Source organism: Anser anser (assembly GCF_964211835.1).
Source record: "Anser anser genome assembly, chromosome: 8".
Lineage (NCBI taxonomy): Eukaryota > Metazoa > Chordata > Aves > Anseriformes > Anatidae > Anser > Anser anser.
The window spans coordinates 13465496-13490708 of record NC_139728.1 but is presented as its reverse complement, the minus strand read 5'-3'; the positions used below and the strand labels follow the sequence as shown (position 1 = coordinate 13490708).

Sequence of the window (25213 nt, the reverse complement as noted above, 5' to 3'; positions counted from 1 at the left end):
TTAACATACAAACTGACTTTCTAAAATAACCTAGAATTTAACATAGTTATATTTTTCTATGGACCTTTGTCCAATTGTTTACTAAATGATAAGGATTTTTTTTTTCTTTTCTGTACAGTAAATCATAATGAAAACTGTTCATAAAACTTGGGGGGGGGGGGGGGGGGAGGGCAGGGGAGAGAGAGGGGACCTTCAGATAAAAGTAACAAAGCTAGAAATATTTAAAAAGCTCAGCATCCACAAGCAGTTAAAGGGATGCCATCTCTTTGTGGGATTGATTCATTTGTATTGAGTGGCAAAATCCCCACCGATTTCAAGGTGGGATAAGATCTAATCCTGCATGTTCAGATGAGCTCATGTTTAGGTCATAGAGATCTTTGAAAATTTGTCTACTATCAGTACTTGCTGCTGAGAGACGAGCGCTTTTAGAAGGCAGCTTCCTGCTTAGGTGCCTAAATGAGAATCTGATTTCTTTTGAAACCCTGGCATTCTATATGGAGTGATTTTCAGTCGAAAATCTGGGCTCCTTTGAAATACTGATTTTGTAGAAATACCACATGGATAATCTTTGACTGTTATTATCAACACAGCACTGCTAAGATTAGTACTTATAAATATAGAGGAATTAGAAAAAATGTAGCAAATATAATTTGATTAAGCTGAAACTGAACTTGGCAAGAGATGAAAAGACTAACATGAAGGGGATTCTATAGGTACACTGGTCAGAAAAGAAAGACCAAGGAGAGTGTACCCTCTGATGGATGAGAAATGAGAACTGGTAACAACAGACATGGAGAAGGCTGAAGTACTCAACAACTTCTTTCTCTGTCTTCACTGGCCATCAGGCTTCCGACATTTCTCAAGTCCCTGAACCTCTAGAAAGGGATCGGTTGAGAAAAGTCTCTCCCATGGTAAGTGAAGAGCAGGTTTGAGGCCACCTGATGAAATTGAACAGGTACAATTCTATGAGGCCCAATGCCATGCAGCCCAGTGTCCTGAGCAAACTGGATGATGGAGTTGCGAAGCTTCTTTCCATATTTGAAATGTCATGGCAGTCAGGTGAAGTCCCTGGTGACTGGAAAAAGGGGTGTCCACTCCCCTTTTTTTAAAAAAAGGTAGAAAGGATGACCAGTGAGCCTCACCTCTATGCCTGAAATGATCATGGAACAGATCCTTTTGAAAACAATATCAAGGCACAGGCAAACCAAGAAGGTGATCTGAGACAGACAGCAAGGGCAAATCATGCCAAAACTCTATTGGCTTTCTGTGGTGGAGTGACAGCATCAGTTGACAAAGGAGAACCAACCAATGTCATCTACCTGGACTTCTGTAAGGCCTTTGACATGGTTCCACATGACATCCTTATCTCCAAAGTGGAGAGATATGGATATGATGGGTGGATCACTCAGTGGATAAGGAATTGGCTGGATGGCCACACACAGAGTGTTTCAGTCAAAAGCTCAATGCCCAGGTAGAGGCTGGTGACTAGTAATGTCCCTCAGAGGTCTGTCTTGGGAACAGTGCTTTTCAATACCTTTATCAATGACAAAGACAATGGGATGGAGTGCACCCTCAGCTCATTTTCAGATGACACCAAGCTGAGTGGTGCAGATGATACAACAGAAGGAGAATATGCCATTCAAAGGCACCAGGGTAAGTTGAAGAAGGAGGCCCACATAAAGAAAGATGGAGAGTGACTTTTTACACACTCAAATAGTGATAGTACATAGGGAAAGTGTTTTAAACTAATATATATATATATACATATATATATATATATGTAAATTGAGATTTAGATTAGATATCAGGAGGAAATTCTTTACTCAGAGGGTGGTGAGGCTCTGAAGCAGGTTTCCCGGAGAAGTTGTGGATGTCCTGTGAAAGTAACTAAGAAAATCACCAATCATAACTGAGATATGCTTGACTAGAGTCACTCAAGCTCCACCTAAAAGATAGAAAATAATATAAATTGGCCTAAGAGAGAGGGGATGTCAAGGGAAGATACCACCGTGAGGGAAGATACCATCCCGAGGGAATACACCATCTCGAGGACCTCCTGACTCCTGGGATCAGTTGACGGGCTGAGCCTCTCTTCCTCCCCATTGGGACGCCTTTGGGTGAGATTTGAACACTTGGTTATACTGTGTGTCTCTGAGGAAACTTAGAAATCTCTATAGAGTCTTTGTGCCTTCTAACGCGTTAATTTCCAGGCTGCGCACCTGTGTATTTCATGTATGCTAGCTTGCTTTTGCAGACAGTAACTATCACCAGCAACCCAAAGAACCTGTTGCTGTAATAATCGGCTACACCCCTTAACGCGACATGCCCTGATCTAGTTGCTGGCATCCATGATCATGGCAGGGGTATTGGAACTAGATGATCTATAAGGTCACTTCCAACCCAAGTCATTTTATGATTCTATGATTATGCTTTTGTCTTATTTTCACAGAGTGCTCTCATGCTGAGCAAAACAAGATCTCAAGTCCTTGCACTTTACTTTAGGAAATTGATTAAACTGAAACAGGACTATATCTGAAACAGAATGCCAGAATTAGGAACTGAAGTCAGAGTGTCTGTTGGTGTATTTCTTCCTATGAGGCAAACTCATGTCAGGAAGACTCTTGTGTGCTTCTTGTGTCAAATATGTGTAACATGAAGTCCTGTCATTAACTGATTTTTTTCTTCATATAGCATATCTCTCCTAAGATGATATTTTTCTGTGAAAGAAAGAAATATGTGTTTTTTGATGAAACCAAAAAGGTATTCTGACAGCAGAATATGATGCTGCTCTGTCTAGTTACCTTTTATGGGCTTCATTTGATGTGCTGTTTTTTTGTTGGTTTGTTTGGTTGGTTGGTTGGTTGGTTTTTTCCCTGAGATGCACGAGCACTTGATTTGATTTTTCAGTAGCTCAGACATGTTTGGTTCAGCTAAAATAAGCGTTGCAATTTGATCCCTGGTGATTTATCATGGTTTGGATTCATCTGTGCTCTCATTTTGTTGCCTAAGTTTTATAGACTTCCTTATGAGGCTGATTACTACCATAAAAGAAAACTGTATGAAACCTGGCTTTCAAACTCTAGTTGTAAAATCTTTATCAATGATTCATTCTTTTTGAAAAGTTGTTTTAGTTTTCCTTATATTAGCGTATGAAACACTGTAGCTGAATGGGATAGCTCTTTCAAATATAATAAGCCTCTATAATACAGTAGTGTTGCCAATTAATATTTTGACTCACAAGTGAATGTAATTGCAAAAGAAATGAAAAATAACACTTGTAAGACCAATATAGGTGAAAATGAAACATTTCAGCATTTATAATAAAACGTGAATTTTGCTGAATTCTGCTTTTGAAAGCTGCAACATAAATTCAGAATAAAACACAGCACTGAAAATGCGATCAGATGGGTCAGAATTCTAGTATTGGAGGCTGCAGCTTCAGAATATGAGTAAGTTCCAAATAAGGCAATATAATTTTGTTTGTTTTTTGTTTATTTGTTTGTTTGCTTGTTTTGCATAGGAAACATCCCTAAGAGGAAGCTGGGCTGACAGAGAAAAAAAAAAAAAAAAGAAGAGAAATCTATGAATTCTTCTGAATATTAAAGGTAAGTTAGTTAAGAAAGATACTGACTCATAATTTCCTTGCCAAAGACTCTTGATATTGTGCATGAATGTAATTAGGGTTCAGAGAAAGAAGCTTTCCCATACTCAGAAGAAAGAAAAAAGAGTTCTCCACATAACTGTGAGGCAAGTCGTGTTCTTTTTCATAAGACAAATTGATTGAGGAAGGTAGAAAAGGTGGTTCTACCAAATATGCTGAGATATCTTTCTTCTTAAGTTGAATTTGGAGGATATCCATGTATAAAACAATGTCAGTCAGAGTGCTCCCGATGGATATTATATTGAGCCAACAGCCAGCTATATGAATGCTTTTCATTGACTTTGGTGCTGCAGAATGAAGTGGGAGAAGAATGCCCAAGATATGATTCCTTTTATTACAACTAATGCTGAAAGTAACATTTTACCCTGCCTGTCAACAGCTAATAATTAGTAGTGACCACCATCAGTACCGTTTCCACCAGTCAAATTGTGAGTCTTGCTGATTAATTTGACATTTTAATAGTAAAGCAATCCCTGGTACCTGATTTAATCCCTGATTTAATTTTTGTTTTTTATTTTTTCTAACTAGTGCCTCATTCAGAGAAATTGAACCAACAGAAATACCTAAAGGGTTTTAATCAGTTTAAATTAAAATAATGATTTCCCAAACTAGAAACACCTACAGTATATATCAATATAAATTCATCAGAATGACAACAACAACAACAACTATTAATAAATACCAGGGAGAAATCCAAAATGAATAAAATCTTGATGTACAAACATGCAAGAAATATGGTATGTATTATGCATGTTACTGTAAAGACTTCTGTATTTTTCACAACACTCTTAAAGGCAAAAAAATTTATCTAAAATTCATGATATCATTTCACTTACTATAATCCCAGGAGGCACCGCTAGCAGGTAATTATTTTTGATAACTTTCCTTCCCACCCTGGAGCACTTCTTTATGTGCACTGAATATATTTAACACTTCATTATCCAACAGCCATTTATCATACCTATGATTAGTTGTTAAATAAGTGGATAATACAGATTTTATTTTAGTTTATTTTATTTTGCTGCCAGTGGTGACGTTTTGTGCTTTTTTTTTGGTTTCTTTTTTTTTGTTTTTGTTTTTGTTTGTTTGTTTGTTTGTTTGTTTTTATAGGAACTTTAAAAAATACACACAAGTTGCTGTATTGTCCTGAATTCCTACTGGAAATAAATATGCAAAATGGAAGCATACCCTGGACAAGTAAAATAATATCCTAACTGTCATCTTTTGTGTCTGTTCAAGCAGGTACAATTTTGAAATTACTGACGTATTTTTTCATCTACCTTTAATAAATGGATATTTACTGAAAATGCTGACAAACCTATTTTTATAGTATTGCCATTGGATGCTGATATAATTAAATCCCAGAATAGGGTACAATATGTTAGTGATAAAAACTGTCAGTAATTTTGCAATGATTTATGATCTGCAGCTAAGAGGAAAGCTCCAACAAGACAAGCAAAATTGTACACATTGTTAAGAGGAAACATTTTCCATTAAAGATTTAAAGGGAAATCTTATAATTACGTTTCCTAGATAGAAGCTTTTCAAAGATATTTAGGTACCTACAGATACAAATAGGTGTCTTTTATGATACTAAAAGACAGTAGTTTGTTTGTTTGCTTGTTTGTAGTAAGAGTCAAGTATCGATAAATATAAAAAAATCAAAGGTGATGCGGTATAAAAATGTTATAGGATTCAAAGGTTCTGTTTTCAGGTGAAATGAGTGCTTGCAAAATCTTTTTTTAAAAAAAATAAGTAAAAAAAATATGATAAGCCATTAAACACAAATGCAAAGGTTTTCAGCAGCAGTGTCTATTTAGCTAAAACTAGCTCTCACACAGGTCTATATAGTATTTTCTATCAGTGGACAGACGAAGTGATTTATATTATGTCAAGAAAAAATAGTAGTAGTAATGAATATCTAAAATTTAAAAGACACTCAAGAAAGACAACTATTATTTCAATACCTTCTTATATTACATTCTCTTTAAGAAAACATACTGGGAAATAATGTAAAAAGCACTTCAGGCTTGCTTTAATATGCTGCTTGTTTCTCCCTTCTTATTCCTTTCGCATTCTCTCTTCTCCCACTAAATGCTGAAACATACTCTCACCTGTCAGCTTAGGTCCATTTCCACATTTCACAATTGTTTCTGTGTATGTGATATGTTTCTATATTTATATGTTGAGTTGCTCTTGCTTCAATAGCATTTTGGAAAACCTATGGTGACCTGATGCACAACTTAAATGAATATAAGCAGGAAAAATAATTAATATGATTTCACTTTGAAAATTATCCTGTGGAAACATCTGGCTCATGAGCTGATACTTAAAAGAGCAGATGACAGCCAACCTGCCAGTGAAAGATAAGTTGGACAGCTGAACAGATGTGACATTTTTTGAAGACTTTTTTATTCCCAGTAAATATTGTATCTCTCAACACGACACAAAGAGCAAACAGGGATGTAGATTCCAGTGTCAGCTTTCACGCTGCCAGAAGGTATTTGTACAGCAGAAAAATAAAAATAAAATCCAACAAATACGTTTGTTTTGTTTTGTTTTTAGTAAAATGAAATGCTCTCTTCTCTGCTCATTGAAAACTGCAACATCAAAGTGCATCAAATCTTGATGCCTTTTGGATAAGCTGCAGAATACATTTTTTTCTAGAATATAACACTCTGCAGTTCCAGGAACATCTTGGTAAATTTTCCAGACAAATGATATTATAGTTGGCTTTGGATTTCTACTACAACTTCTTTTGTTTGACCCTGTTATAAATGGTAACTTATGTTCAGTTTGGTCTTCCACACAAATAAACCAGCTCTGATTTTGGCATCATAATTCTATGATGGGCCACTTCTGATAAAACTTTTTAGCCAATGGACTGTCTAGGTAAGATGACCTTTTCAATACCAAAGGAAGCCTCCGTTTGTTGATAGTTTCTTGATTCAGTATACCTTTTCTGTCAATCTAAAAACAGAATCAATGGATGAACAGCAATCTAATTGTTCTGTTAAATATTTTTCAGTTTAGTTCGAAGATAATCACTGCTGTTTAGTGTAGTTGTTCTTACTCCTCCTATTATTTGAGAATAGGGGTATGAATATAATGTCTTATATTTAAAAAGTTTTAGATCTTCTTTCCTTTTTTGCTTCTTATCATTACCATAAATAATTTTGTAAGCAACCAAAACATTAAATTGAGCTCTGTAATGTGCAAGCAGAAATTTCGGAACAGTTATATTTATACTATATTATTATTATACTATATTATATATATTTTATATATATATATATATAATATTATTATACTTTTTGACCAGAAAGAAATTATATTACTGGGAAAAAAAAAAGAAAAAAGAAAAAAAAGAATAACAATTATAAATTAAAAAAACACCGCCGTAATTATAATCTTGGGAATAAAACCTGAATTCTAATAGTTATTAAAAACAAACAAAAAAAAAACCATTAAATGGAAAATAATAAGGGCATCTGTCATATAAACATCTTTCCAATTCTGTGAACTGGAGTTACTTACAAAAAATAACTCTTTCACCATGTAACTACACTGTATCTTATATAAAACTACCATGTAATTGAAATCAATGTATTAAACACATTTTTAATGGCATTACACTTTAGTGAGTGTAGTGAAAGATTTTTCCCGCACAAGGTCATGAACTTCCATTATGAAGAGCAGCTTCCATCTCAGCAGCTTAAAGACTTCAGGGTAAAGTATTTTAGATGAGTAAAACATTAGTAGTGATTATTCACTGTCAGGGCTATAAAAATAGAACATTTGATTAACACAGCATTAGTAAATGTGTTGGCATTTTACAACATGTTGCTTTTACAGTTGTACCCTCATTTTTTATTGAATTATTTGCACCAATCTAGGTGTTTCAGCTACACTTTGTTAATACTCATGTGAATAATTTATTCCTTTTCTTAATATAGTTGTTAAAATAATCATTGTTTTGGAAAAACAATGCTTTGCTGAATTTGTGAGTTACATGTTATTCATATCTTTAACTAAAATTAAAAAATGATGCAAAATATCACTTTCTGTCATCTTTCAAAGTATAAAACTCTATCAACAGAAGACATACTGGGCTCTGTGATTTTAAAAAACTCTCAGATTATGCCTTGGTTGCCAGCATTTGGTAATCAAAATCATTTTCTCTCAGGAGAGTTATTACACTATCTTTATGCTACGCTAAGGTAATTCTTTCATGAGAGTTCAACATACAAAACAATACAACTGGAGAAAGAACAGTAAGGCTTTTCTCAGCACTGATATCAATATTGTTTGAATTCTTTGTTGGTTTTTTTTGTTGTTTTTTTTTTTTGTGTGTGTGTCAGAATTGCAATTCTGTCCTCATTTCATTTTTTCCTCCATGCAAGTATTGTTAACATGTCTTGCTGGAAATTAAAAGAAGAGTTTGACCTGTCAAACATTTAAAAGCTGCACTTCTAAAAACCCTGAGGGTTTTGTCCTTTTTGTTATTGAAAAGTACACAAATATACGTATATATATTGAAAACATGGTTGAATTATGAAGTCATGCATTCAAGTAATGTAACTTATTTTCTACTAGTATCTATTGGTTTTCATTTTAATCATTCTGCACATATTTGATATAAATGTAGACATCAGAAGTCCAGGGCTTCTTTAGGGTTTCCGCAGGGATACAGTGTTGATTAACTTCATTATTATGATATAGGATTAGAAATGCCTCTGAACTCCAGAACTGCCACTCTGAACTGGCAGCCGAGTGAAAAGGCATTATCACAGGACTACTGTTAAATGGGTACATTTTGTTCGGTGTGTAAAGTACTCATGATTTCAGTGAGTGACTGGGTATATTTCACTGTATTTTCCTGCCTTTTATAGAACCCTAGTTCTATAAACTCTAGATTATGTTAACATGTCTTCAAATGATTTTCAATAGAGATGAAGTCTGAAGTCCTGTGAACCAAGAACAGATTTGGTTGTGTCCCTGTTGAAATGAGTTCTTCAACTGTATTTGACTGAGTATGAAAAGAGCCCAGGTTGTCGTCATCTATCATGTTATCAACAAGATTTGATATCAGGCAGAGATGCATAGATAAAATCAATCTCCCAATCTCCTTTTTTTTTTTAAAATTAATATAAGAGTTTAACAATATAGTAATGCAAAAACTTCATAATCAAAATAAAGTAAGTAGTCCATAGAAATGAATGAAATGCTCTAGAGGGAGGAAAAAGTAGAAGCTGACAATAAGACAAAAACCCTGAAAATCATCACAGCTACTCTCATAAGGATAATGACACATCCCATGCCTGCCTTCATTTCTTTATCTGTTTGCCCATTATTACATTTCTTTCCTTTGACTCCCACCTTCCTAAAATTTAAAATGTTCTATTATTAGTAATATAAATAGTATTTCCCAGATATTCTCTTACATAGCTTCTTTTGTTTAACTCTTAATTAAGCTAAATTCTATTCTGGGTTGTATTCTGGGTTAACGTTTTTTGTTTGTTTGTTTTGTTTTGTTTTGTTTTGTTTTAAGTTTTTACTACATTAAAATGGACTAGTATTCATGAATTATTCTGTTATAGCTGTAATTCTGATTTAATTTCAAATACTTAGAAAAGTGTTGAAGTCAACAGATACTCAGTTTAGATTTCAACCTGAATTGAATACAATGCAATTGAGGTTAAAAGTGAAGTTGTGATGCAACACTATGCAAGATCCATTGTGCAGGGTGAGATTTATTCTTGTTACCTTTTCTGTATTCACTTGATTGAAATTTCTTGCCATAAAAAATTTTAATGTAAGTCCTGAAGGCAAGAGATCTTGCTAATGACAACCTGTATCCCTTGGTTTAGTCTGCAAATGAATAATGTAGCATAAATATAGCCAATGGCTAGGATTTGTCATTACAACTTTACAAATATGACTGTGTTTCACTTCACAAATATTTCTTAGGGAGAAGTAATATTTTCAGGAGCTTTTTCTCCATGTTGAAATCTCATTGTGCTTTTCAAAAGTCACAGCATATTGTTGTCAAAATATCAATGTTATTTTGAATACAAAACTGCAAATTTCTTCAGTTTACTAAAACTAGGACATATGCATTTTGATGCATAAATAAGTTTTTGTTCTGAATAAATGAAATGGAAATTTAAAAGACAGCAGTTATGATGAATACACTTCCGAACATTTAAAAAAAAATGTTACCATAATTTCTACTAATTTTCTTGCATTTTTCATTACATTCAGGCCTTGCTCAATTTACATGTCATCTCATACTTATGTTAAAACTATAGCCATTTTGGATTTCAGTTTAGTCCAATACCTGATTCCCCTTATAGTACACTACCTTGTTGATTTTAACCTGGTCTTGTATGTCTTAAGTTTTTTGGAGACACCATTAAAAGTACTGCTCAAGAAATGAATTATATATGTAAATATGTTTCCATAATTCCATTCATAGTATATCTACTTTTTATTCTTTGTCAATCCTTCTGCTGTCAATGAAAGCTACATAGACAGAGGAGAACATACCCTGAGACACCCATGAGCACACAGCTGTTGAACAGATGTCAAGCATTCCCTAGCTTCCTCACTCCATTTCAACAGCGTACTTATTCTGAATAATTTGATCGTTCAACTCATTAAAATTTATCAGGAAAAAATACATAATACAGGATTTCGTAACATTCTATTTTTCTTTAATAGGCACTGTCTAAAGCAATTTAATACATCTCAGTGACAAAGTTGCTCAGTTTTGTTTTTATTATACATTTTAAATTATTTTTTGCATTGTGTCCATAAAATGTATCCTAGACAGAAGGAGACATAGTAAATCTGTCATATTCAATTGAAATATCACCTTGTGGTTTAGCCACTACTATAAATGAAATCATATCCAAAATGTTTCACAATAGAAAAGGTCGAGTTAGCAAAATAACTAACTGTTCAGGAACAGATTTTATGTCAGTGGACCAAATATCATGATGACTGTCAAAGAATTTTATTAAATAAAAAGTTTTAGGAATTAGCCTTCTTAACTGAGTAAAGGTAAAGATATTTAAATTATTAAGTTCAACAGCATATAGCATATGGTATTATGATGATCTTGTTTTCGTAGTTGACTGCTTTCCTACCAGAGTCATGAAACAAAGGAAAAGAAACAAGCTCTTTCTAATTTTCTTGTGGCCCCTGTTTGGTTTTGTTGTTGTTGGTGGTGGTGGTGGTGGTGGTGGTTTGTTTGCTTCATAAAGACACGCTATCTCTTTACTTTTTTGTTGTAGTTCAGAGAGTCTGTTACATCTTTCTTCCCAAGGAGTTTTGGAATCAGTTAAGAACTGTAGTGACTCAACATATCTAGAAAGCCCTAAAGCCCTACCCCCTATGAATGCAACAGTAGATATTCAAGTAACGTGGTTTCACAAGAAGAACAGAATTCAAGGACATGACACAGTTTAAGGGCAATTTATGAAAAAGCTTTTAATAATATTGCTAGGAAATTGTTTATTATCATTTTTATTTTAATATAAATTGCTTAAAGTGTTTTGCATAGCTATACTAGCACTGAAACTTAGGAAATATTAACTTTATTAAACACTGCACCTCAGTTCATTTTAGTTTTCAGATAAGGACTGTGTGCGGCTGCTGAACAATACATGTATGTGTACTGCTTTCAATTTTTCATCATACTTCACAATATAAAGTTCTTCTGCAAGGCTTTGAAAATAATATGATACTGTGATTTTTATTCAATTTCTTTTTCCTTTCCTCCAAATAAAGACAAAAAAAAAAAAAGCTATACATAGCTCTTTCCAATCTATTATTGTGTTAATATTCTAAACTGTGGTTTACTCTAAATGGAAGCTAAAACACTGGGTGAAAATTAAAAGGAGACAAAATTAAAATTAAATGAAAGAGATGTGGAAATGAATGGAAGAAATACTGATCTCCAAGTCATTAAACAATTCTCTGTTTTTCCACAAGCTGTAGAAGGCTTTCTTCACGGACTGACATTAATACTTCAGATCTCTGGATTTACCTCACTTCAGATAGTAGCAACTCAAAATAATCCATCCAGTCTATTTTTAAAATGTTATATTATGGCTGGACTGGCCTCTAGTGAAACTGAAAAATGGACATTAACATGGGACAGGAGAAAGCTAAATGAACTATCTTACCTCCAGAAGCAGTGAAGCATTGAAATGTAATCTGTACATTTCATTTTGAGTAGACAGGCCTATCTCAACTCGAATCTGTAAGTCTAACTGGTACTTGTCAGATTCTCTGTTCTGCTCTGTTCTGCATCACTGTATCAAAAGCAGAAAAAATAATATTTTAGTATTGGCTTGCATTAACAGAAAGAGAAAACAGAAAAAAAAATACAAATTCATAGCAAAAGGTATGTTTAAGTTTTATGAATCAGTTATTTTTATGAGACTGGTATTAATCTTCATTTTCCTTCAAACACATTAATATTAATGTGAGAGAGGGTTTGCCTTACAGACTTTTGAAGCTCAAGTGATCAGAAGTTGAAACACAACTTAGTTTTAAATACCTTAAAAAAATTAAAGATATTTTATAACCAGTTTGTTTTACCTTGGTTTATTTTGGGATATATGCCTTCTTATGTGTTTTCATTGCTTATATTCTGTGTACCCAGGCTATTTTAGGTTTGTGAATATTTCCATAAAATACTAGTGGAAAAAAAAAAAAAAAAAAAAAAAGCAAAGCTGGTGCAATCTCGGGGATCTTGAAAAGTCTGAGAATGACTGAGTGAATTATGAGCCTTCTCTTCTTCAGGATAAAAAGACACAGGTTCCTAAAGTTGTTCAAATTTCTCATTCCTGATTGGCATCCTTTACAACTACAGTGAAATGAGAACTTTCTGTGGCTGTAACGAAGTAAAAAATTGTTCTAGAGCAGTTAATTCTTTAATACATGCATTTTTAAATCCATTTGTACGTATCCCTGGCTCCTGAGACCATGGAAAACTCTAGAACAGGGAAGACTTACCCAAGGTGGAGGTGTACCAGGTTAGGAAGCACTTAAAAAAATTAAACATACTTATATAGAAAGGGCCTGACAGATTGCACCCATGAGTTCTGAAGGAGCTGGCTAATATGTTGTGGAATATTGCCTTTGTAAAGAAGATTGAGCAAGACTCTTCTCAACAGTGCCCACTGACAGGACAAAAGGCAGTGGGTGAAGAGTAAAACACATGAAATTAACTATCACCAAAAACCACTTCTTTACTGTAAGGGTATCCAAACACTGGAATGGGTTGCCCGCAATCTGTAAAACCCTAGGAATCTTTCCGACACTTTGTGTAGCTAAACTCTACCACACAGATCGCTCACTAAGAAAAAGGGGGAGAAAGTATGAAGAAAAAGGGTTCCAGAGTTGAGATAGGAACAGGGAGATCACTGACCAATCACCATCACAGGTAAAACAGACTCAGGGTAGGAAGATTTATATAATTTATTGTCTGTTACTAACAGACTAGAGCAGTGAGAAACTAAAAGCAAACAACACCTTCCCATATCATCCACCTTCTTCTCCTCCCCCCAGGTAGCTGAGGAGAATGCAGAATAATAGTTGTGGTCAGTCTGTAACACTTCATCATCTGCCACTCCTTCATATTGACTCTTCCCCTGCTCCAGTGTGGGGTCCCTCCCACGGGATGCCGTCCTTCCCGAACTGATCCTGAGTGGGCTTCCCACAGGCAGCAGCTCTTCAAGAACTGCTCCCACATGGCTCCGTACTATGGGGTCCATCTGTCAGGAGCAAACTGCTCCAACATGAGACCACCACAGGCGGCAGCTCCCCCCAGACCCCCCTGCTCCTGCATGGGCTCCTCTCCACGGGCTGCAGCTCCGGCCCGGGGCCTGCTCCTGCGGGGGCTCTCCATGGGCCGCAGCCTCCTCCAGGCCACATCCACCTGCTCCACCGGGGGCTCCTCCATGGGATGCAGCATGGAGATCTGCTCCGCCATGGGACCCATGGGCTGCAGGGGGACAGCCTGCTTTACCATGGGCCTCTCCACAGGCCACAGCGGAACTTCTCCTATACCTGGAGCATCTTCTTTCCCTTGTTCTTCACTGACCTTAGTGTCAGCAGACTTGTTCCTCTCACATTGTCTTACTCTCTAGAGCTGATATTGCACAACATTTTTTTTTTTCTTCCCCTTTCTTAAATCTGTTCTCCCTGAGGCACAACCAGTTTTGCTCATTGGTTCAGATTTGGCCAGTGGTAGATCCCTTTTATAGACATCTGGAACTGGCTTTTCTCTAATACAGGGCAGGTTTTGGACACTTCACACAAAGACCACCTCTGCAGCTTGCCCACAACCAAAACCTTGACACATAAGCCCAATAAAATTTGAAATCTCACTAAAACATCGTACTTCTTTCCACCTAGCAACCTTCTTAACATTTGCAGAACTGGACTTTTTATCCACATTAACAAATGTACTTTTAGATTTTTTTTTTCCTTTTTCTCTGTGTATATCATGAATGTTTTTCTTTGTTACTATTTTATGATCTAATATAATCTCTAGAAGTTATTTCTCATACTCTATATAGTTTTTATTTTATTTCACTCTTTTTAAATTTATGGCTATTTTGTCCTCATTTCACTTCACACTTCCGAACATGCTGCAGAGAAGCTGCATTTTGTTCATTTAGAATTGCAAATACAATTCCCCAGCCTTCCGCAATATGTGGCTGCCACAATCATGGATTCCATCATAGCATTTCATAGAACACATTTGCTGTGGAATACTGCTTATTTCATTTTATGTTTGTTCATCCCTCATTCAGGGAAACCTGAAACATACTGAAAATGTAATTTGCTTTCTTACATCCAGCATGTGTTTTCTTCCCTCTTTTTTATAATTCAATTATTTTTACAGTAAATTTTATTTATTAGTTTGTTTAAAGATTTTTGTAGTCGTCCAATGAATGCTAGCCTATGAAACTAGCCTATGAAGCATCAGAAAAGAGCTGCATCAGTTTATACCTGCTTTGTCACTGCATTTCTTACAGAGAAGATCAAAGTCTTAGATTTGTGTTCTTGCTAGCAAAATTAGAAATTCCCTGTTATTAATATGAGGAGTACTATTTTCTTCCTCAAAAGCTATTCAAAGTTATTTCTGTCTTTTGGTAATCTAACTTATCCCTCTTTCTCCACAGAAATGGTGAAAATTCCTGTATATTTGATTTATATATAGCTTACCGGTCAAAATGTCAAGGTGATTAAAAAATAAAAAATCAAAACAAAACAACAAAAAAAACCCTTTGAATATAATTTATAATTTTTCTCTGCTCGTTCTATTGCTTATATTTATCATTAACCAAATTTCCTTTTTTCCCCACATTTTTAATCTGTGTTTATTTATAAATAGTCTCTAAAACTATGCAGATTATATTCTTTGTAATTGCCTTTCCAAAGAGACAAAAAGTTGAAGTACCTAAATTCTGTAATTATTAAATCAATAAAAGTAGCTAAGTAGAAAACAAAATTCAAAAGATTGATTTTGTTGATGAGAAAAACTTGAAGGATAATGCCTTTCTATTAATAAACTCAGATACTTGTTAGCAGATAATGCTTTAACAGAATGTTTATTAGTTTACGTTCTTTTGGGGGGTATTGTCAAAAAGCTGACTTGACTCTCTTGATGAAATTTAAAAGAACGGCCTAGGATTCATAATACAGAGCTCAGTCTGTTTGGCACTTGTGAGGCTGTACCTTAAGCGGCCTGTCTTGTTCATGATAAACTGGAGAGAATTCAGCAGACGATCAACAAAAAGCCTCACTAAATAGCATGTGAAGTACAAAGATATCCTAAGAGATTTACATTTGTGGAGACTGAAAAGGAGAAGTCTATGGGCCAGGAAGAGGGGCAAAATGTGCTCTTTAACATCCTGATAGGCATTAGGCATACAGACAGTCTTCTGAGCAAATAAGAGCAAATGAACAAGCTGCAGCAATGAAAAGGAGGATTTTCACCATGAGGATGGTTCAGCACTGGCACAGTAGATCCCGAGAGGGTATGGGATCTCAGTCGCTGAAGGTCTTCACAGCTCCAGGATAAAAGTTCCTGAGCAACCTGCACTAGCTTTTGTGTTGGCCCTGTTCGGAAAAGGATACAGAACTAGAGAAATCCTCCTGATGACCCTGCCAACTACAGTTCTTTCAGGATTGTAGTATGCCATACAAGGCCATCTAGGTATTTTCAGAACAGCAAACATCATCTGCAATAGCTTTCATGAAAGGGGAACATTTTAGTAAAGAATCTGCTTCGGTGGAGTTTGCCCTACCTCATTTCAGGGCCTGATGTCTATAGATGCAAAGCTTTACTGTCAAAATTGCAAGCATTTTCCTATTTTGGTTGTCCAGATAATTTCTTAATACTTTACTTGTAGCAAAACTATTCTGTCTCCTAATCCACCAGTATGCCATGGGAATCCTTATTTTTATATACTTTTGAAAAGATTGTTTACAGATAAGTTACAGTACTACGAGTAGTTAAAGGAACTTTGACCTTTCATCAGAAATCAGAAATCAGAAAATTATTTTTTCAGCACTTCACAGAAACTGCACAGTACTTTCAATATGCAAATAAGATGCAGCTTGATCTACTCCTCCTCCACCAGAAGAAAATAATTAGATATCAGTAGAAAACCAGTGAAGTATAGCTGTATTTTCAAAACAGGAGTGCTTTTAATTCCCTTTATTTCTTCTCAACACTGTATCTAAGTAGTTGTTCTTGGATAGAGTTCTTCGTATAAAAGTTAAGTCAATTATAGGAAACAGACCCTCGGATACTTTAGAGCAACACGCTGCTGCAAATCATCACCTCAGACAGGTTATTTTCTTTGTAATACCTTAGTCACTTAGGTTAATTAAATTACCTTTATAATATTTCTGAAGAGTTTATATTCTATGAGGAAGGAACACCTTTACACATTTTTTAAAAGCTTTTTTATTTTTACTTTTTGTTTGTGTAATCTTTGCAACATTTTAAAATACATTGGCACTATATTGCGAACTCTTCAATTTTCTTCCCTTTTCTGACAGTAAAGAGGTAAAAGACAGACAAGGTGAGCTTTCACCTTTTTTCATTCTATTAGTGGAAGGCTGTACATTATACATTAAAACATCTACCATAATGTTATTATATCACAAAATCACCTGAAGTATTCACCTCCTTAGGACTGATTAATTTATAATTTCTTTATCTTATCTCATGTTTTATAATAATAATAATAATAATAATAATAACATTAACAACAACAACAATAATAATAATAATAATAATAATAATTTATTCCAGGGCAGCAATTCAGAAACTCTTATCATGAAGATTCTGGTTTCCCATGTACAAATGAAAGACTCATAAAGAAATCACAACTCCTTTTCACCAAAGTAACATAATTTACTTGTAGATATTACCCTTTCTATGTTAAGGTATATTTTCCTAGGCTAGTAGTCACTTAGGTCACAGGTTTGAGCATGGTCATGGTGTATATGGCACACTCTTTTATCATTTATTTTTATTATTTTAAGGCTGTTGAAAAACTTTGGGGAAAAACAAGCTGGTAAAAACGTGAACATGCTTAAATCAAACATCTTATATTTAAGCTATGGTATGGATGTACTAGAAGCAAGCATACACATGTTGTGGTTATTGCTTAAGGAATAATTTTGCATAGCTTTGTGTTGTCATTGACTGAAATCATGTATCCTTTTTTTTTTTTTTTTTTCTTTCCTGCAATGCTTTGGAACAGTTGAAGAATATTAAAATAGAAAGTTAACATATTTGCTAATGAATTTTAAATCAGTCTTAATTCATATGGTGTATTAGCAACACTAGGTTAGAGAGAGTATGTGGTTTGGTTCTGGGAGGTCTGGAAGACTGCTGGGGATCAAGAAGCATTTGGACAATGCTCTCAGACAGAATCACAGAATGGCCAAGGTTGGAAGGGGCCTCTGGAGATCATTTAGTCCAACCCCCTGCCGAGCAGGGTCACCTACAACACATTGCGCAGGATGGCATCCAAGCAGGTTATGAATATCTCCAGAGAAGGAGACTCCGCAACCTCTCTGAGCAACCTGTTCTGTCACCGTCACAGTAAAGTAGTGCCCTCTCATAGGCACTTAGACATAGGGTTTGGTGTTTGGGTCATCCTGTGTGGTATTACACTGCTGGACACACTGTTGAACTCCACCATGACTACACTCTCACTGCCCCTCCTCAAAGAAAAAGTGTAAGAGATTAAGATGGAAAGGGCTCAAGGGTTGAGATAAGGACAGGGAAAACAATTATTATGTGAACAGAATTAACATAGGGAGAAAACTGCTCCAACATAGCCCCCCCCGCCATGGGCGGAAGCTCCCCCCAGACTCCTGCTCCTGCGTGGGCTCCTCTCCATGGGCTGCAGCTTCAGGCCGGGGCCTGCCCCTGCGGGGGCTCTGGGGGCTCTCCATGGGCCGCAGCCTCCTCCAGGCCACATCCACCTGCTGCACCGGGGGCTCCTCCACGGGCTGCAGCATGGAGATCTGCTCCACCATGAGACCCATGGGCTGCAGCATGGAGATCTGCTCCACCACAGGCCTCTCCACAGGCCGCAGAGGAACTTCTGCTCTGTTCCTGGAGCACATCCCGCCCTCCTTCTGCACTGACCTTGGTGGCTGCAGGGCTGTTTCTCACTCATCTCTCACGGCTGCTGTTGCACAGCATTTTTTCCCCCCCCTCTCTTGACGCTGTTCTCCCAGAGGCCCACCCAGCATCACCTACTGGCTCAGCTCTGGCCAGCAGTGGGTCCCTTCCCTTTTGGAACCAGCTGGAGCTGACTCTGATCTAACCTGGGGCAGCTTGTCGGCTCCGCTCACAGAGGACAACTCTGCAGCCCTCCTGCTGCTAAACCCTTACCACATAAACTCAACACGGCTGTTTCCATCTTATCAGAAATTATTGATGTCACTCCTTACAAAAGTTTGAGTTCCACATTAAAAGCTGTGTCCTGGTGAATGCGTCTGTGTGACAGGAAACAGTTTCTGAAGTTCAGGATTCAGTTATGAGACTAACTTGCTGTGCTCCTTATTGTTATACTCTGTGTTACAAGGTAAAATTCCTCACTAAATCCATTCCTCTACTTTTGTTTGGTTGGTTATTTTTGTTGTTTTGTTTGTTTGTTTGTTTGTTTTTAAGGGAAGAAATCCAGGTACAGAATTTTAGTTATTATGTGCTCCAAAAGCTGATCAGGAAATTTGGACTGAATGAGAGGCATTTCCCTTTTCTTGACTAGATAATGATTCCCACTAACCATTTTCACAAAATCACAGAATCACAGAAGAGTGCATCGGGCACCTGGGAGGTGGCAGTGAGGGCCGTGGGCCAGCGCCTTCCCTACCTTTGCCCCACAGCCGGTAAGGCCACTCTGCAGGAGGTTCAGGAAGAGTGGGAAAATAGCCCCAAGAAAGAAGCTCTGGCAGAAGCAGATGACATCCCACCCAGGACATCTCCTGACACATCTAGTGAGGCAGATGCCTGTCAACAGGGAGGCCGCAGGGTGGCCTCTGTGAGAGGAGAGGAGAGGAGAGGAGAGGCTGCCCCGTGCCAGACACAGCGTGGTTCCGGGCACTTCCAACAGCCCCAGTGCAGGCAAGAGTGAGCCCGTGAGGGATGGTGATGGTGCCTTTGGGGAAATATCTGGCAGAGGGCCGCCAAAATGACGGAGCGGGCCTGGAGTAGGGGAGCCCAGAGGTGCCTCCTGACCCCCACACTGCTGTGAGCCAGTGTCTCGACGGGAGGCTGCCGGGAGCAAGGTGGCTCCACAGCAAGCACCAGGGCTTTGTGACATGGGGCGGCGTCAGGCCACAAGACCATTGTGACAGGGCAAGTGTCCCCATGGTGACGGTGTGCCTTGTGGGGCCCGAGCCCCCGTGGTGCCCACTCCCAGGAGTGCAGCGCCGTCAGGAGGCAGCAGCTGCCCTGGGTGCCTGTTTCTTTGTCTCTGTGAGAGGACAGAGAGATGTCGAAGGAGCAAGAGGCGAAGGCCCGCTCCCAGCCCGACGAAGGGCTGCCGAGCGTGCAAAAGCGCCGCCAGGTGCGGGACAGGGAGGGAGGGAGAGGGCCGACACAGCAGCGAGAGCGCCAGGCGGCGGGGCATGGCACCGGGGCGCGAGGCCAGGCCCTGAGCATCCGCGGCCCAGGCCCAGGTCCTCCTGCCCTGGGGGGTTCCCCGGGGCAGAGCTGAGGCCTGGGATGGCTGCGACTCGCATGGGCCAGGCACCTCTTTGCCCCAAGGACCTGGCACTGCGGTGAGGCCGGGTGTGCCGGCACCACAAGGGATGCTGGTGGCAGCGCAGCCACTGCCATCCCACACCTCCTTCTCCCCACAGGCACGACGCAACCCACCACAGGCAGGACTGCCGGGCAGCCAGAGCCCGTCCTCATCCATCCATGGGGTCAGGCTGCCACTGCTCCCCTGCCCAGAGAGGTCGCAGGCCTCTAGGAATCAGAACACACAGGTAGGGAGCCCAAGGGAGATGGGGCCAGATGCCTTCCCAAGCCCTGGGAGCTGCTGACAAGGAGGCGGCACGTGCTGGAGGGGGCAGGTGGGCAGGTGCTTGAGGTGGGCAGGTGGGAAAGGGCCACAGTAACATGACCTTTCTCCTTTGCTTCCCTTGCAGACAGACAGGCCGGAGCTGAGGCAGGCACTGCCCCGCAGCAGTGCCACCAGTGAACGGAGAGAGCCTCTACCAGCCTTGCTGCCTCTGCCAAGGCAGGCAGCGACACTGACAGGCACACCCCGGCATTCAGTGGGAGCTGCAAATGTCCCCCGGCTGCCCGCTCTGCCAGCAGTAGGCTCCACCACTTCTGCGCAATGCAGAGACCGCATCGCGAGCACCAAGGCTGTCAGACTCCCCGAGGTCGTCCCACGTCCTCAAGGAAACCCGAGTAAACAGCAAATGGCAGCAACTGCTGAGAGCTGGGGGACAGCCCTGCAAGTCCCCGCATCCATTCTGACGCCTCTGCAGGCCAGACCTGAGCAACACAACAGGCTACCCCCGAGCCATGCTGCAGCCAAGAGCCCAAGACTCAGGGTGCAGCAGGGGGTACTAAGGCACCATGCCCCTCCCAGCAGTCTGGCAACACCAGCAAGGACAGCCCAAGTGCCGGCAACCAAGACTGAAAAGACACCGGCAGCACAGACAGAAACAGATGACCACGCTCAAGAGGGCACGAGAGCTGCTGGTGGGACCTCCAAGCCATGTTCCCTGGCAGCAGCACCGGGCCCAGCAGCGCAGGCAGACGGCATTGCCTGCCACCCTCAGGGAGAGACCCCACACCCTGGGGATGTGGCACAGTGTCTGGACAGTGAGCCAGAGCCTCTGGAAGAGCTGGAGAGCACCGCTGCAGGACCATCAAGGGAGGAACAGAGGGACTTGATGCAGAGGGAGGAGCAAAGAGATGCTGCTACCAAGGACCCGTCAGGAGGGAGGCAGCAGAAGGAACCCACCTCAAACCTTCACCAGGACCCAGAGGCAGCCCACCAGCAGGGGCCTGGCTCACCCCATAACACTGGCGGAGATTCTGCAGGAGAGGCAGTCAGCCATGCACAGAGTGCATCTCTTGCCCTGTCAGGGACAACCAATGCTGAGCCAGCTGCTTCTGCGCAGGCCGCAGGTCCTGCCAGTGAGGGGGACAAGGAGCCTCTGGGTGCATCAGCACCCAGAGATGCTAATTCGCCTTCTCCCCTGCCTGCCGCTATGCCTGACCCTTCCACAAACACCCAGGGAAGACCGTCGACATTGCAAGACCGGGTCAAGATCAACTGGGATGTCTATGGGCGCTCTTCCTTTCTGCCAGCAATGCGGACCATTCCTAGCGGGGAGAGGGAAGGCCGCCGGTTGTCCTGGTGGAACGTGTCCTGGCCGAGCAGCGTGAGGGTTCCAAGACTGCGAGGGATCTGGGCAGCACATGATGGTGACACAGCTGCCGGCACTGCACCCAGCGCATCGGGCAGCCAGGAGATGGCAGGGAGGACCGCGGGCCAGCGCCTTCCCTACCTTTGCCCCTCAACGAGTAAGACCACTCTGCAGGATGTTCAGGAAGAGTGGGAAGAGAGCCCCAAGAGAAAAGCTGTGGCAGAAGCAGATGATGTCCCACCCAGCATGTCTCCTGCCCCATCTGGTGAGGCCGATGCCGGGCCTTCAGCTGCTCCTATGGCTGCAGTTCCCGGGCCCGAGGAGCTCACCCCTGTCTGCATGCCCGAAGACGGAAAATCTTCAGCCCCTCCCCTGGCTGTGGACCCTGTGGAGGAGGCCAGCACAGCACCTCTCACCCCATCGGCATGTGAGGAAGAAGAAGCAGCACCTTCTCCCCTGGTTGGGAGCCTTCTGCAAGAGGTAAGCAAGGTACACCTTCCTCGTCCCACAGGTGTGGAAGCCACAGACCCTGCCGGTGGGCCTCGAGGCCCCTCATCACTTATCCCCCTGGCCCGGGGCACCGGGGCCCAGAGCATGGCCAAACGGTGGCCTACAGGTCTGTGGTTTTCTCTCCCCACGCAGGTTTCCTCCGAGCCCAGAGGCAGTGCACAGCGCTCCTCGCACTTCCAAGCAGTGCCAGAGGAAGGCCCAGGTATGTCCCCAAGTGTGGAGCCATCACAGCCCGCAGCATGGAGGCTGGCAGCACTCCACGCACAGGGTCGGACTGTTCCCAACTGTCCCCTCCCTGGGGAAAGCCTTGTTGGTGGGGGCAGGCAGGGCCATGCCCAGTGCCTGCCCAGCCCCTCACGTACAGCTCTCTGTCCCCCACAGGCACCGCTGCCCTCCCGCACGCTGCAGCTCGCCGGCGATGGCCCAACTTCTTCAGGACAGCGCTTCGGGCTCTGCGCAGGGCTTTCTCCTGCAGCTGCATCACAGGAGACCGAGAGCAGCAGCATGAGGCTGCCAGAACCAGGCAGCTCCCTAGAGATGGCAGCTTCGGTCCCGAGGACGGGGCTTCTGAATAAAATCGTTCAGAACTCTTTCCTAGCTGAGGGCTGTCTCTTCTGTTCTGTTCTGTTCTGTTCTGTGTGCACGGGTGTCTACAGGCTGCGAGTGCTGCTGCTGGGGTCAAACCCCGGGGCAGTGGGTCCCCATTTCTGTGGTGCCAATGCCTAGAGGGATCGTGGGTGTACAAGGCAGTGTGATAGCTGGCAAAGGTCAAGCCGGATGAGCCAGTGAGTGTGGGAGGTGGAGGGCCGAGTGGCTCTGGGAGGGCCCTGGGTGTGCAAGTGCCCATGTGTCTCCAGGGCTGAGACCACGCTGGGGTCACTGTGTTAGGGATAAAAGGCTTAAATTGGTCTGATGTGAAATAGCCATTGTTTTAAGACTAGCAAGGGGAAACTCTGACCTTGCAATGGTACATAATGCTTGCTCAGTGATACGGCTGTCTCTTCTGTTCTGTTCTGTGTGCACGGGCATCTATGGGCTGCGTGTGCTGCTGTTGGGGTCAGACCCCGGGGCAGGGTGTCCCCATCTCCGTGCTTCCAGTGCCTAGAGGGTGCACATGTTTGCGAGGCTGTGCTACCAGTGAAGGGAGGAAGCCTCTGCCAGCCTTGCTGCCTCTCCCAAGGCAGGCAGCGACACTGACAGCCGCACCTTGGCATTCAGTGGGAGCTGCAAATGTCCCCCAGCTGCCACTCTGCCAGCAGTAGGCTCCACCTCTTCTGCGCCATTCAGAGAAAACACCATGAGCACCATGCCCTTCAGACTCTCCGATGTTATCCTACATCCTCAGCGAAACCTGGGTAACTTGCAAATGGCAGCAAGTTCTGAGAGCTGGGGGACAGCCCTGCAAGTCATCTCCTGACACTAGCCTTTTACATATTTATAGACATTAATAAGGTCACCGCTCAGTCTCCTCTAAGCTAATGAGACCCAGCTCCCTCAGCCTTTCTTCATAAGGGAAATGCTCTACTCCCTTAATCATCTTTGTTGCTCTGTGCTGAACTCTCTCAAGCAGATTCCCTTCCTTCTTGAACTGAGGGGTCCAGAACTTGATGCAATATTCCAGATGCGGTCAGGGCAGAGCAGAGGGGGAGGAAAACCTCTCTCAACCTACTAACCATGCCTCTTCTAATACACCCCAGGATGCCGCTAGGCTTCTTGGCCACAAGGGTATGGTGCTGGCTCATGATCATCCCGCTGTCCACCAGGACCCCCAGGTCTCTTTCCCCTACGCTGCTCTCCAGCTGGTCAGTCCCCAACTTATACTAGTGTCTGGAGTTGTTCTTGCCCAGATGCAGGACTCTACACTTGCCCTCATTATATTTCATTAAATTTCTTCCCGCCCAATTCTACCTGTCTAGGTCCAACTGAATGGCAGCACAGTCTTCTGGTGTGTCAGCCACTACTCCCAGTTCAGTGTCATCAGCAAACTTTCTGGCAGTGCACTCCATTCCCTCATCCAAGTCATTGATGAATATATTGAACAATACTGGTCCCAGCACCAACCCTTAAGGGGCCCCACGAATTCCCGCTGAATCCAGCTCGATTCCGTCCCATTGACCACAACTCTCTGCCTTCTTCCCTTCAGCCAGTTCAAAGTCCACCTCACTACCCAATCATCCAAACCACACTTCCTCAGTTTATCTACGAGGATGCTGTGGGAGGTGGTGTCAAAGGCTTTACTGAAATCAAGATAGACCACGTCCACAGCTTTTCCATCATCTATCTACCTGGTTATGTGCTAAATAACTTACTTCACTCCTTTTCTGCCCATTGTGGTAAAAATAAATAATTAAATAATAATTAAAAAAAAAATGCAATAAGTCCGTAGCTAGTGATAAATTAAATTTGTCATATATTTGGGACAGCTTCATGTGTATTCTGTCTTCCAGTTTGCATTTCTTGCAGAGCTACTTATGCCATTTCAGACTTCTCAGTAGCTTCAGTCACACATGGCTGTTTAAAAACATGCCAGATGAATAGTTCATTATTTGCCCTCTGAACCAGTCCATATGTGACGGTGGTCTGAAACACTGGACAAAGAATATGCAATTTTGTCATGATAATATTAAGACTCAATATTTTAGCAAATCATCTGTAAGACCATATGGAAACTTATGCCCCTAAAATGATAAATGGTGAATTTATAAAATTTTCACCTTTTATCCTGGAAAATAATGAGTTATAAGAATTTTTCATCTCTAAGTTTGGTTTTCAGACATTCTCATTACGAAAGCATTTCCTAAATAGTCATGCCATTGCATATGTAGCATATGCCAATAGCATAAATCTAGTTATAGTTTATGACTTTACTTGGCATAACTAAAGATAATCTGAAAACTCAATCACACATCTCTCCAATAAAGATGAAATTCAAATCTTCATGCGTGCAACACTATCACAAAAGAAAAAAAAAAAAAGGAAAAAAAAAAAAGGTCATGTTTTAACAGATTGCCTTTGAAAGTTACCTTGGTTTTAATATTACTATTCATTTCTCTGATGTAAGAGAAACAGTTTCTTGGCTTTAAATATGTGTAG

General features: G+C 40.9%; 1 protein-coding gene across 14 annotated transcripts in view; it reads left to right on the top strand.

The window, feature by feature from the left end:
* The window catches only part of LOC310903296 (uncharacterized protein), a 92074-nt gene extending 69364 nt beyond the window's left edge, over positions 1 to 22710 (top strand). For 5 of the 14 annotated variants that reach the window (XM_083846230.1, XM_083846225.1, XM_083846227.1 and 2 more), the window contains 6 exons: positions 3521 to 3605; positions 4772 to 4903; positions 19022 to 20209; positions 20372 to 22090; positions 22253 to 22322; positions 22502 to 22710. In XM_083846230.1, coding sequence (XP_083702356.1) covers positions 20030 to 20209; positions 20372 to 22090; positions 22253 to 22322; positions 22502 to 22695 — 2163 coding nt within the window. In that variant the 5' untranslated portion in view covers positions 3521 to 3605; positions 4772 to 4903; positions 19022 to 20029 and the 3' untranslated portion in view covers positions 22696 to 22710. Of the gene's footprint in view, positions 1 to 713; positions 912 to 933; positions 2118 to 3520; positions 3606 to 4771; positions 4904 to 19021; positions 22091 to 22252; positions 22323 to 22501 lie in introns of those variants that run through there. The other 9 variants (XM_083846224.1, XM_083846231.1, XM_083846228.1 and 6 more) reach the window with 6 other exon arrangements.
* Positions 22711 to 25213: the final 2503 nt, after the last annotated feature.